We start from the raw sequence: 14,111 nt of genomic DNA on the forward strand, positions 1-14,111 counted from the left end.
GACTCTCGCAAAGAAAAGGACACCCCTGGCAGTGTAGTAACGTTTATCCAAAACTGATATTTATTAATTTGTACTCAGAATGAAGCCGAAGACTCAAGACATTGTTTTGGCCAAGTAGAATTTCTACAAATCACAACAAAGGTTCTGAGCTCAGTGTTTGAAACTACACAACTGAAGATCAATAGAAGATGGTTGAGGTGTGACGTTAAGATTGAAAGATGGCAGTCGAGTACAGTAGGAGGTACAGTAGAAGGAGAGAAATACAGATATCTGCAATCAAGGGCATTCCTTGGTAGCTACTGTAGTGGTTCACATAGCTAATTTTGTGGCGCTGGCATGATGTCAATGGCATTTCAATGAACAAGATTTCTTCAATCGGATTAGATTTCGGGTTAATTTATGATCAGATGCACTGTTTTATGGACACAAAAAAATAGGACTTGCGTGTTCATGCGTCACACTTTCGTACGGAACAATCACTTGCGCAGATTGACCAATTATGCCGGAAATAGTAGTAGAAGAAGAGGCCGTAGTAACTTCCGTGTCAACAAAATATCACTCTGTCCATTTCTACTTTAAATGTCTTATTTGTCTTGTTTACAGTGTTATGTCGCGTTAACACTTCCTAATGGAGCTGCAGTAAATCCTCCAAACCCCACTTTTGTATTTGATTTTTAAGGCACAGGGCATGACAGTACATTCTTCGGCATGTGAGGAAGAACTGTGGGAGTTGGCATCTTCCGATGGCAGAAACGCATAGACTGATGTCACAGACATGCGCTCAAGGCAGTTTGTTCCTAAATGTTGGAATAAGTGTTTTCATGTGCACCGATCAGATATCAATCGGCTTAAACCAGCTGTCTCTTTCAAAATAAAAATCTTCGTCTGTACAGAATATTCCAAATGGGGTGTGTACATTAAACATTTCTATTTCGATCAGGCTTTTAATCCGAATAAATGTAAATGTAAACAGCTTGTCTCATTTCCAACTGTCCTGATACAGACCATCAGCCCAACACAACTTCCTTTAGAAAAGGATCTGGGATAATGAATGGAAAGAAGGGAGTTGTCACAGCAACACTTCCTCTCTCAGCAGAATAATTGTATAAGTGATCTTTGGATGTGACGAGCTTGTGTTCTCTTGTATGTAGCCCTGACGATGTGGGAAGTTTGAGATAGATGAGACTGAAATGGACAGAATTACGTTGAAGTAATTGTTGATAGTATTTTAGTATAAGGAGTGAGTGTCATTTATGTATACATGTGGCAGTTCATAAGTACATGTAAGGCTGTGTTTTGTAAGTTTTTAAGTATTGCACATTTTTGTTTGTGCAAAAAAAGGGGCAAGTAAACTTTTGGGGGGAAATATCAGCACATTGCCTTTGAAAATTCCCCCAGCTTGCATGATTCATTTTAGTGTGAAATCTTCCAGTTCCACTCGGACTTGTTTGCGGTGCCAGCGGGCCATCAGAAAGAGATGTGCAGCAGGAAGCACCCCGTGTCGAGGCTGGCTTCCAATTTCCCCACCCAAATTACCTTTACTGTGCATCTTGCATATTCCAGCAGTAACGGTTCCCTTCATTGACGATAGTCTTGTGGCCTTCTGTCTCTGGTACCAATAAGAGAGCAGCTATACATCCCGCGCTCCTGGAGCGCTCGTTTGAGTTAGAACCATCACTGCTAGCTTGCCTAAGGTTGGTACACATGTCAAAATTCAGAACTAGGGACAGTGCAAAATAAAGAGGTGAATCCCAATGTTAAATCTTTAGCAAAATAATTCTAACAAAGGAATAAGCTGCAGACTTTATTGATATCATATGTAAATCTGTGCACAGCAGCAAAGAGCTATATGATATGCTCTCCACGGTGGTGACAAATAAATTACCCCACCAACAAGTAGCGCTTTCACGAGGAGTTCCTCTAGGCATTGTAATTGCTAAAGTGAAATGCAGAATCGGGTAAGACCTAAAATAAGTGCTTTGGTGTGCAGTAGATTTTTCACACTGTACTGGTTAGAACCGTGTTTGGGCTGGGACCCAGACACTATGAACATAGATTTTGTATTGCAATTAACCAAAAAACTAAACTACATTAGTTACATTAGCAATTTAGCACACGGTCCAACACTGGAACATGCTAACGGCTGATATCAGCCATGACAAAGAGGCCTATGTCAAAAAATACTACTTACTATTCCTGTTTTGTGTGTTTGCACCTGTCTAATTTAGGTGCTTTGTGAGCCTGCAGATATGATTTTATCTTAAAATGTTGAGCATTATTCAAATCTGCAGGAACTCAAGTTTAAACAGTGTATCGTGACTGGGCAAGTAGCCACAAGGTGGCGCAAATTCGCAGGCAAACGCGATACGGGACGGATACGGGACGCATGCGGGACGCATAGGGGACGCATACGGGACGCTGGAACATTGCACTATTTAGCACCACAGACCAGTACCGGCGCGCCCTATACGCGCACTACGCAGTTAGCGTTAGGCCTCTGCGCGACGTCATCATTCTGTCATGTGTTGTAACTTGTCTAGACTAGTAGCGCTGTATGGCTTGCAGCAGCGTGTCGTCGTAGAGTAGACTCGTAGCCGCAAAGATCTCGCGGCATTTTAAATCAGGTAATGAAAAAAGAAAGAGGCGTCTTCGTGACAATGAGCAAAGACAGAACAGCACTCAGGTATGCAAGGCAACGCAATCCCTCTCTTTTTATGGTGAGGCTACCCATTGCCATTAATGAATTTTACATATTGGCTTCCTAACATATTAATTGATATAAAAAAAAAGTTTCAGACCAGGTTACTAAAAGACAAGCTACTATTAGGGGCCAGTCTATTAACTGAGGAAATACGGTAAATTTAACTTCAGCTAATTTGTTACCTCTATTTACCTATCGACTAACCTGTTGTATTTTTACACTTGTATAGATGCTATTACTGAGTGGGAGGTAGAGCAACTGTTTATATAAAACTGAGTAATTGTTAATGTTTTTCCTATTAAACTTAATTTGAGTCAGTCAAATTTTCTGTCTTGGGGAGGGGGCATGACATATTGTTGCGTAGGGCCCCCTGGAGGTCTGAACCGGCTCTGCCAAAGACAATTGTGTTTTGAGATCTATGCAGACCTACAGGAAATATTTACCTTTTCGCATGTAAACACAGAAATACTCCCATCATGAGTTTTATATTCACTTTTACTGTACCAAAAGAATCAATACTATATGAATGTCAGGCCATAGCGTTGAGTCTATTTGAAGTCAGATTTTAATATTTCTAATGGTATAATGTCCTTTTACGTCTGTATTAACGCACATTGTCAGTAGTGAAAGCTTAAGATTGATTTCAACAACATCGCAAATCGAATCAAAATGTCTATATCCGTCAGAAAAATAGCAATACATGTTTTTTTTCCCCTTCAAACCCTTCAGCCCTAATACCTAGTGTGCTTAGAGACGGCCTTTTTACCGTTCTTCTACCAATACACAAAAGCACATTTCTCGAAGCAAAGCAACCCGGAACGTTAAAACATAAAAAAAAAAAAAAAAAAGAAACAGCAGCAGAAGAATAAACGTGCGATTCAAACATACAAGGAAACGCCGCAAGGTGGGACTGCAGGACTACAACGAATTATCACAATCAATTACGCCTCATCGGTCGGTCATTGACCAAGACTACAGCGGCAATCGTAGATTAACAATTTTCTGATGATTTTTTTTATTGTAAATTATGATGACAGGATCTAGCATACAAGTTAACATAACAACAACCACCCTTTTGTTGAAATCATTAGGTACTTAGGGATTGTCTTAAACTATAAATGCTTGGAAACTCAAACGTTGGCTGAAAACAAAATGTATTTGTAAATGTCAATGAATAATCCATTAGTGAGTCATTAGGTGACAAAACAAAAAACTTGATTTGTTTTATGAGACTCTTGTACCCTTCTAACGAAGGCTAAAATAAAACCGAAGCAAACAGTGTCCCCTTGTGGTTTGAAACATTCTGCACTAGAGCAATCCTTTTGGGAAATGCCTTTCTTATATACCATCTCATTTTGACGGGTCCTTTGCCATTTTTGTATCTGTATATGTTTACATTGTATCTTGCATTTCGCCAAAAATATTAAATATGTTATCTTGGATGGTTGTTTATTATTTGTTCGTTGGGGTGGGCATGTTCTAACACAGGGGTGTCCAAACTTTTTGCAAGGAGGGCCAGATTTAGTAAAGTGAAGGGGCCCGGGGGCCAATAGTTTTTTCAGACATTTTTTAACTACAAAAATTTCATACAAATACACACTGTTATAAAACAAATTTCATTGTCACAATTGTCTTTATTTTTCAAATGACAAAATAACCAAATATAAGCCATTCAGGCAGATGTGAACAACTCTAAAAACACAAATTCTGCCTTTCATTCATATCTGAAGTCAGATAACATTGAACAAACTGTTTGAAATACCTTACGTTTACATGAGTTTAAAATTGGCACTTTTCACTTTCACTTAAGCTTTGATCGTGACTTTTCCTTAATCAAGTGGCCTGTTATTTAAGAAAAAACAAAAATTAGGTAAACCTGAAACCTGTGTACCTAATGGAGTGTCCGAGTGACGTCACAGATCCAACAGCCAATCAGGAGGTACACCTGAAAATAGGTGTGAACCTAATGGAGTGTCCGAGTGACGTCACAGATCCATCAGCCAATCAGGATCAGTGTCCACCTTTCTTTTCTTCGGGCCACTCATTTTAATGGAAGGATTCCAGGGGAAGGTTTGTGGGTGGCATTAGCGTAAAACTGTATCTGAAAACTCAGCGCGCGAATTACGAGAATGTTGATGTCACAGCCAACACTCGAAATTCGGCACTGATAGATGAAATTACTACGTACTACTGAGTACGCACACGCACTTGTGAGTGTGCAACGAGCTTTCTGACACGGCTCCCGGGAGTAAATGCGCGGACATTATACTCTTTCATCACAGCAACATCTTCATTACAAATCAAACAGACACACTCTCTGTTGATTTCTTTGAAGAAATACTCATTTTCCCAACGTGTTTGAAATATTCTACACTCACTTGCTATTTTGCGTTTCTTCGGTGCAGCCATTTCTGGGGACTCGCGGTAAAAGTTTTTCTTCGCTTGATTTCATTTGTGTGGCGGGCTCCATCTAGTGTTGAAACTGAGAAGTGCAACAGAGTTGCGCTCAAGCTTCTTGTGCGGGCCATATTCAATTATGTTTTCAGAATTTGCTGCGGGCCAATAAAAACTACGGCCCGCGGGCCAACTGCGGCCCGCGGGCCGTAGTTTGGACACCCCTGTTCTAACAGATCAGAAGGATTCATGTTGCATTCATATATTTTGTGACAGTGCATTTGCATTATGGGGACATTTGACTTTGTTGTAGCTTGAGTAAATTCTGTTTGTCAGGATAGGGAGATACATATATGAAGATACAGTGGGTGATGAGTGAAGATGAACAATCTCTTGGAGTCCATAATTAAGGAGGTGATGCATGAATAGTATCATTCTACTGCCTGTAAATGTACGTATTGAGAGATGTTATCACTAAAGAAATGTGCGTTATTGGAAGCTAGAAGCTGTAGCCTACACTAATCTCCATCTTCAACAAAGCTGTGCAGCTCTGCATACTTTTTAGCTTTGATATAGTGTTTCAACTTTGCACCCACACTGCAGAAGAAGGGTGCTTGAAGAAAGCCACCACAGGCTTTAAAATATAGGCAAGGGGTCAGAAACCCAGGATACGCTGCACCACAGAATGCAAGAGTGAAGGCTTTTTTTTTCTTCTTCAAATATGAAAAATATGTTAAATTTGCGTGTGAATGTTAAGAATCTTTCAAGGTTGGAATTATTATCTTTTTCAGCTGAGGCATGACCTTCTCATTTGGACTAGTATATCTGGCTGAATAAATCCATGACTTTTCTGCGTTTGGCCTCGTCCTCCTCGAGCGCCTTTCTTTTTTTTGTCCCTCTCCGCACCGACTTTCGTCTTCTTTTTACCACGTTCGAAGTCCGTTATCCTCACTCGCACTGCTCGCAAGCTAAACGCCACAGCAGCCGGCACCTGACATACGTAACACACCCCTTCCTCCACCCGCGCTCTGTGTGGTTGATACGGACTGTGGGCGGGTGTTAATTGATATAAACCAGGGTTCACCAACCTTTCTTAAACCGAGAGCTACTTCCTGGGTACTGATTAAGGCAAAGGGCTCCCAGTTTGACACGCACTTCTGAATTAGCCAATTTGCTCAATTTGGCTTTCACTATGTGTTATTATTGTCATTTCCAGTTCACATGTAAGTGTGATTTTAACAAGAATACTAAAAATACAGTCAAACCTTGGTTTTTGACCACAATCCGTTCCAGAAGGCGGTTTGAGAAGCGAATCGGTCGAATTCCGAATCTATTTTTCCCATTACAAATACAGTGGAGCTTCGGTTTTCGACCACAATCCGTTCCAGAAGGCTGTTCGAGAAGTGAATCGTTCGGATTCCGAGTCATGTTTTCCCATCACAAATAATGGAATAAATTTGAATCCGTTCCCAAAAAAACCCCCGCCTTTTTTAAGCATTTGTTCATTTGCGCATTATTGTCCGATCGCGCAACTGCAGCGCACCGCCGAACACGCAACTGTAGCGCGTCGCCGACCGCACAACTGCACCGCGCTGGTCGCCTTATTGTGACAGAGCCGTCGCTGAAATTTAGAAAATATTTTTTAAGTCCTGATGTACTTTCCAAAATTTAAGTGGACCTAAGTGCGCAGGGAACTTAATTTTCTCCGATCGCGCAACTGCAGCGCACCGCCGAACGCGCAACAGTAGCGCGTCTCCCACCGTGCAACTGCACCGCGCTTGTCGCATTATTGTGACAGAGCCGTCGCTAAAATTTAGAAAATATTTTTAAAGTCCTGATGTACTTTCCAAAAGTGGACCTCAGTGCGCAGGGAGCTTAATTTGGTCCGATCGCGCAACCGCAACGCGCCGGGCGCTCAGTGTCGCATTGCTTCTTTGTGTTTTCGGATGACTTTACTGCTCCCACTTGCTTCCTTTGGAGGCATGATTAGGGGTTAATACAATCCTCAAAGTAACGAAAATACAATAACAACGGAGTCAGTCGGCATCCGGGCCGCGCAGTCGGGTTTTCTCGGGTCCTCCCGGCTCATCTCGCGAGGTTCGACCTCCGAATTTTGTTCAACAACCGAAGCAAAGAAATGTCGATTTCTTTTGTTCGAATTCCGATTATTTCGAGAACCGGGACGTTCGAAAACCGAAGTTTGACTGTAAAATAAATAGATGCAGCTCACTGACAAGTGCCGCTATTTGAGCTAATTTTAGAACAGTCCTGCGGGCGACTCGTGCGGTCCTCACGGGCGACCTGGTGCCCGCGGGCACCATGTTGGTGACCCCTGATATAAACCAATCGTCTTTCCCTCCTCACATGCGCCTCGCCTGAGTGGCCTGGCCTGTCTCTCTGATAGGCGCGCCGGCGCTTTGGGAATTCTCCCTGTTCTCCCTATGGTCAGTCCGGGTGTGCACGTAACCCTTTGAGCATGTTTGGGTTGGGATCAGTATTATGATTGCTTCAGTTCCTGCCGTAAAATCAGGCATGCCCAAAGTAAATTCGGGTCCTGTTCAAATTTTTACCAGCCCGCAGCCTCTGGCATAACATTAATAATGTGTGGCCCTTCAGCACTATTGAAGACTGTAGAAAAAAAAGGCTATTTTATATTTCACCGGATGGCAGCAGCCCTGTGGCGGCGCCCTCAGGTGCTTTCAGAAATGTGCTCTGAGCGCAGTGTGCCTCTCCATACACACCTGAAATACAAAACATCTGTGTTTGCCCATAGTTTAAAAAGACTCTGTTTTCAAGGAATTTAATGTCAAGAGGCACTACCAGACGAAGCATGCAAACGACAACAAGATGCCTGATAACGAACGCAATGAAAATAAAAAACAATTGAATGCAGAATGATCACCCTCTGTACATGTTCACTTCGCCATATCTGCCCCTCTTTGCAAAAGGTTTGGGAACCCCTGTATTGAAGAGATCATCCAGCCGGGAGATCAATTATGTTGTTGTTGTTGTTGGTTTTAAATCAGAAAAAAAATCAATATAAATACTATACACCCCCTTATCCCCCCCTCCGTGTATTGGTGGGAGTCACAATAGTAACCGCAGTAACTATTTGTCCATTCAAAATCATTGTAAATAAATAATCATTGGTAATATTGTGAAAATAATGGGGTGGGGATCAATCAACCCCGAAATGTATGTGGACACACGCTGGTGACGAGACGTGGCGTCGCCACAAAATACCACTTTTATTCTCTGTGCCAACTTCAGCTGTTTTTATTGTTGATATGGTCTTAAATAGTGAATATTGGTCATTTGTTACGCAAGGTGACTTGGTGCAGCAGCTTAGCTCTATTATAGCAGGACTGTGACAGCTCAAACATTTCATTGGAAATGTTATTTATGATGAATCGGTCCTTCACTGAGTAGTAACCCAACAGTGAATACTGTATTTCACTTTACCACTTTCGACAATTGTTACAATTTATCCATTTCTTCCGCTGAGGCTCAAATAAATAGCACCACTCTGCTCACGCGTGGAAAATATAATCCTGCAAAATTCCGGCAACGGAATACAGTTACATTTTTTGTCTTGTATTCTGAATTGTGAATATGTAACACCGGCACATGTATTCCATTATTTCGCAAGCCTGCAGGCACAACAGTCTTGCTCACAACCTAGATTTGGACACATTTGTGAGGGACATTGTTTTTTTTAGGTATGTATTAAAAGTCTTGGATGTTCGATTTCAGCGCATGAAAAATGGGAGCAAATGTGCTGCATTGATATTTTTTAGTAGCATTTACAACCGAGCCCATGTCAATTGATGAACTATAGATGTCTCTCTTGAACCAGTCTAGGTTTCACGACCTTCCCGCTGACCTCCCTTAGCTTTTCATGAGTACTTAGATTTCTATATTAAAAATTCAACGGTTTAAAATTTTAATTTCCCAGGAGCCTTTTATCCTTGTCTTGTGATTCTTTTCACAAGATTATTCATATTCCTAAATTCAGTAATAGACAGTCAGACTGTCAAAAATCAGTTCCTCATGTTGAGTGTTAAGTTTTGAAGTAGGTCAGTTGTACTTTTCAACATTACTGTTGCTTCCTTCTAACCAACAACTTTGATGCCATTCGCTGCTATGGCTCAGAGGCTTTAGAATAGAACGTAACACACATCTTATTATGTCAAGGTGTACGGAGGACAATACTTGTCCCTTCACTTGAAAGTGGTGTTGTGGCTTTCTAAAAGAGACACTATCCTGTTCATCCAGGGTTTCTGGTTTGGAAAATCCCTGACCCTTTCACTATTAACTGTCAATGGACTATTTGATGAAAGCCAGAACATTATCAACATGCTCTTGGAAGTCGTGGCTGGCATAAATCCCAATGAGATTTGGCAAAGCAGTCCTGCAGCTGCCGGACAGGACCTTCAGGCAAAGTTGGACAGTTAGTTGCTAGGCCTGTCAATTAATGTGGCGAGGTGAACAGACAGATGGCAAAGGTGTGAGGTCAGGACTCATTGCAAGCCAGTCCAGTTCATCCACACCAGTCTCTCATCCATGTCTTTATCAAACTTGCTGTGTGTGCTCGTACACAGTCATGTTGGAACAGGACGGGGCCATCCCAAAAATGTTTTCACTAAGGACAATGATATATCTGTTGGGGGCGGCATGGCTCAGTGGTAGAGTGGGTCGTCTCCCAACCCAGAGGCTGTGGATTTGATCCCTGGCCCTTGTGACTATTAGAGTGTCCTTGGGGAAGATACTGAACCCCAGTGTGAAGCGCTTTGAGGGCCCTGTGGGTGAAAAAGCACCATACAATTGAAAAACCAAAGACCATTTTAAATCTCAAATCTCTTGGTTTGCTAAAGCAGAGTTCCTTTCAAAACATGCTTGGTAGGCCGATTGAAGACTCCAAATTGTCCCTCGGTGTGAGTGCGAGTGCAAATGGTTGTTTGTCTCTGTGTGCCCTGCGATTGGCTGGCAACCGGTTCAGGGTGTCCCCCGCCTACTGCCCGATGACGGCTGGGATAGGCTCCAGCACACCCGCGACCCCCGTGGGGACTAAGCGGTTCAGATAATGGATGGATGGATGATTGTTTTTGTGAACCATGCAATGGGCTGTTCTTTTTTTTTTTTGCGCAAAGTCAACCAGGATAGGCTTTAGAAGTCGCTGAAAGTGAACTAGATTAGCCAATAGAATAGATGGCATGGACTGTAAAATATTTGCACTCCATTGTAATGTAAAAATTTCATGAAAAGGTCTAATACAATGCAATTCAATACCACTACAATACGTCTCCGACAAACAAACCCAACATTTTCCACAAGCACATATGGAAAGTTTATTGAACAATTTCACCCAATACATTGAACTGAGTTGAAAGAAAAAAGAAGCTAACCAATTACTTCAGAATGTTGCTCTTGTCACAACTATGGCAAAACTGAGAGGGATAAAAATGCACATTCATAAGTGCTCGTCTATTGTTGGTCCTGAACTTTACATGAGGTAAACAGATCAGTCACACATGACACAAAATCCATAGCGACAATTTAATTGTGGTGTAATGAACACACACGCACACACACACACAGTCATACAGTAGCATTATAAAAACTGCAACACGCCAAACAGAACTTTAAAAAAAAAAGCAAAATCAGAGCCCTCACATGAGTGATGGGATAACCACATTATAGGGTCAGTAACATTCAAGGAGCCATTTGAACATTTTGAATACAAACGTAAATAGTTGAGAAACAGAATATGTCAGCCAAAAAAAGGTGCCAAAAAGTATGACGTTGTCTTGATACATTGAATGCAATGCAGATGAATTTACTAAAGTGTAGATTTGGTCAGAGCGAACAATACCAAACATGCCATGACTGAAATGAGGGCCTGAACAATTGCAGATTTACAATCAATTGCTTGACGTGACAGTTATCTCCAGCAAACAAGTGATACACAGTGATGTCTTTAACACAAAATAAGAGCTCTATGTGGGATGGACTCAACTGTAACGTCAGTTTATGCACAATATATTGCAGAGAAAAAAAGGATAAGAGATTGTAATAAACCTACAAATTTATATCCTGCAACTCTGAACAACAATTCAGCAAAGTACAACAAACCATTTGTACTATTACAAAACTAGAATACATTTAAATGTTGAGATCAAGAAAACAGACTAATACCAAAACTATTAATCCCAACAATGATAGGAAGGGGGTCAATCTAAACAATCCTAGAAGTAACAGACTGTTTTTAACTTGACCACAACATTAAAAAATACAATAATTTATTCTAAATACATAAATTAACATTCAAATGTGATTCAACACTTCATTCAAGCAGTAGCACGGACTGTGGAGGGACGTGTGGAACCGAGCTAACCATTGTCAGCATTTACCGGAAAAGGACAGCTGGCAAATACAATAGCAGCAAAGCTTTGAGCCCCATTTAAATGATTTGCGAAGAATACATTGGAATGAGAGTGTGGGAGAGGTATCATTCAATAACTTAATTTCTATAAAGGCTCTTTGCTGCTGGTGAAAACCTGTCACAAAGATAAGAAGATATGTTAATATAATATGGGAGCTTCTGCGTATTTATAAAAATAATTAACATTTTGTGTGCTCTTTTTCCTCCACTGAGTATAAAATGTAACTGCTTTGAGTCACACAAGAGTATTTTTTTGGTAATTTTCCTTCTTGCAGAAACATCGGTTTGTAACAAACGCTGGTTAAGGCCGCTGTGTCGTAACTGTACTGCCTTCTGATACCATGGCAACAATCCCCCGACTTCACATGTTCGTACAGAGCTATTTTTAAGGAGATGTGAATGTCAGGATTACTCACAGTGCATCAGGCAGTTATGACTAGAGTTTGGGAAAAGAGTCTTTACGTCTTACAAATAAACCCCCCTAAAAAAATATTGGCCCTGAGAATCCACTCCCTGTTGTGTTTTTTTAAGAATTGTGAGCTGCGGAGGCTTAAACCTATGAGCGTTCTTTAATCGTCTCACGCGAATGGGGCATTTCCATGAAGATGCCAATTTCAGCGCAACACACCACATTGTAGAGCAAGCAGCTATCTAGCACAACATACTTACCACCAACATTTGAAGTACGTAGAACTACCATAAAGATACAGTAGATAAAAAGAGTCCTTATTACAGTCAGCACCGTTCCTAAACATGTCACCACTGATTAGCAGCACCAATGAGTCATCATTTCATCAGTGCGTTGCTGGAGCCCGACTCATCTATCTCCAAGTATAAACTCGAGTTGTGAGATAGCGAGATGACTTATATGAAACGTTGTGCTTGTTTCCACTGGCTCAGTCAGACAGAATGTACACATGCGGTTGACTGAGTTCTGTGCCGCGTCCTTAAAAGATTTGTTGAAATATTCAGCCCAGGGGGGTTGGGGGGGGGGGGCGGTTTCGGCACAGTCCCTGCATCGTGGCAGCACGGCTCAACAAATGCAATCTTGGATGAAATTGTTTTAGTAGTTGCCTTCTATTATGAAGTCTCCTGAGGGGGTGGGGGGGTTAACACTTGTGGCATGTACTGTATCTGTTGACTTCTGCATGAGACCACGTGTCAGCAGTAGCGTACCTGAATGAGTAATGTTGCAGACTCAAGCAACAGAAAGTGTGATAGATTATCAAAAGTATCAAGATTTCCCCTTGAACCCTTCCCTCATCTCTGGCAGTTTGCGCTTCCACCATGTGCTCTTATGTACTTCGGTAGGTTTTGATGATGTCTTTGATCTGTCTTCTGCAGATGGGACAGCATGCGTTGGACATTTTCTTGAGCTTCAGGCCACAGTTATAACAAAGACACATGTGTCCACACGCATAAATGACAGTGTCCACTGTGTTCTCGTAACAGATTGAGCACTCGTCAGAGCGAGGCCCGCGGTCCGATGGGAACGTAGGTGACTTAGGCAGGCTGACTGGAGAATTAGGACTTGTTCCTGAACAAAGAGTAGACATATTTTGTTAGAGCGCATGGTAAGCTCAATTCCAGTATAGTAGGAGATCCTTAAAAATGCTGCCAAGAATAAAAAAATAACAACAAAAAGGATTTACAGTTACAAAGTAGAATCTGGAAGTATAGGACAATGACAAATGATGTTTTTTTGCTTTTACACACCTCTACAATTAATTTGAAAAATAAATTTGTTACATGACTGGAGTTTGGAGGTTACATACAAGAACAATATATTGCTACATCTGGCTGCAAGCAGCCCCTCTGCTGCCTGTGAAGTGCATGTCCATTTGTTTCACACTACAAGATGATGTCATGCGCTCACTATTTCATACTGAATTTAATCCAGTCCCCTGAGGGCTGATTGACTCCCTGCTTCTGTAGTGGCCGTACAGATAGACTTACCCCCCGCTGAGCTGCAGTAAGAAGCCGAGTACATGCCTCGGTTGAGGACGGGATCTGAGCTGCCGCTGCACAGGGCACTTGGAGTGTGTGGTGACGAAGAAGGCGAACTGGGGTTCGACCCGGCCCGTCTGTCTCCGACATGAGTGGAGCCTACAGAAGATAAAAGGAGCAGGACAAGAGAGTGTCAATATCAGCTAAGTGTCCAGGTCCCCGTAAAATTACTAAAGAAAAATGTGTCATCCAGCTTCTGCTTCACACTGACTTGTTGCTGTTGGCAAAATGTGTGATGCAATACAAAGGAGAGCCTTGATCACTCAGGTAGGAGAATTGACCTTCATCTCCTCCTCCAATGTGTCAAAACTGTCCTTGAGCGTGACACTAAACCTTGAGTCAACTCCAGACAGATCATTAGTGCACTCCCACCCCTGTCAACTGTCAATAGATGAATGACAAGCAATGTGTGAGGCCAGTGAAGGTCAAAAGCATCCCAGCATTTAATACTGCAGTAGCCACTTGAGGAAAAAGAGCAAGTTGCCAGTAAGAAAAAAAGAACATCTGTTATAATGACAGATTTCTTTTATTTTGGGGGGGGGGGGGGGGGGGGGGGGGGTACAAGCC

General features: G+C 41.9%; 1 protein-coding gene and 1 long non-coding RNA gene across 3 annotated transcripts in view; both read right to left on the reverse strand.

The window, feature by feature from the left end:
* Positions 1 to 3,263: 3,263 nt before the first annotated feature.
* Positions 3,264 to 3,864, reverse strand: LOC119125229. The gene is made up of 2 exons (XR_005098453.1): positions 3,522 to 3,864; positions 3,264 to 3,439 (listed from the first exon to the last, which is right to left on the reverse strand). It is a non-coding gene; the product is annotated as an uncharacterized LOC119125229 (long non-coding RNA).
* A 6,554-nt stretch (positions 3,865 to 10,418) lies between these two features.
* Positions 10,419 to 14,111, reverse strand: part of neurl1aa (neuralized E3 ubiquitin protein ligase 1Aa) — a 35,376-nt gene continuing 31,683 nt past the window's right edge. Inside the window, exons 5-6 of one of the 2 annotated variants that reach the window (XM_037254667.1) lie at positions 13,494 to 13,643; positions 10,419 to 13,074 (exon numbers count right to left, since the gene is read on the reverse strand). In XM_037254667.1, the coding sequence (XP_037110562.1) occupies positions 12,833 to 13,074; positions 13,494 to 13,643 (392 nt within the window). In that variant the 3' untranslated portion in view covers positions 10,419 to 12,832. Of the gene's footprint in view, positions 13,075 to 13,413; positions 13,644 to 14,111 lie in introns of both variants that reach the window. The other variant, XM_037254676.1, reaches the window with a different exon arrangement.

The sequence above is a fragment of the Syngnathus acus genome, chromosome 1 (genome assembly GCF_901709675.1).
Source record: "Syngnathus acus chromosome 1, fSynAcu1.2, whole genome shotgun sequence".
In the NCBI taxonomy this organism is placed as follows: domain Eukaryota; kingdom Metazoa; phylum Chordata; class Actinopteri; order Syngnathiformes; family Syngnathidae; genus Syngnathus; species Syngnathus acus.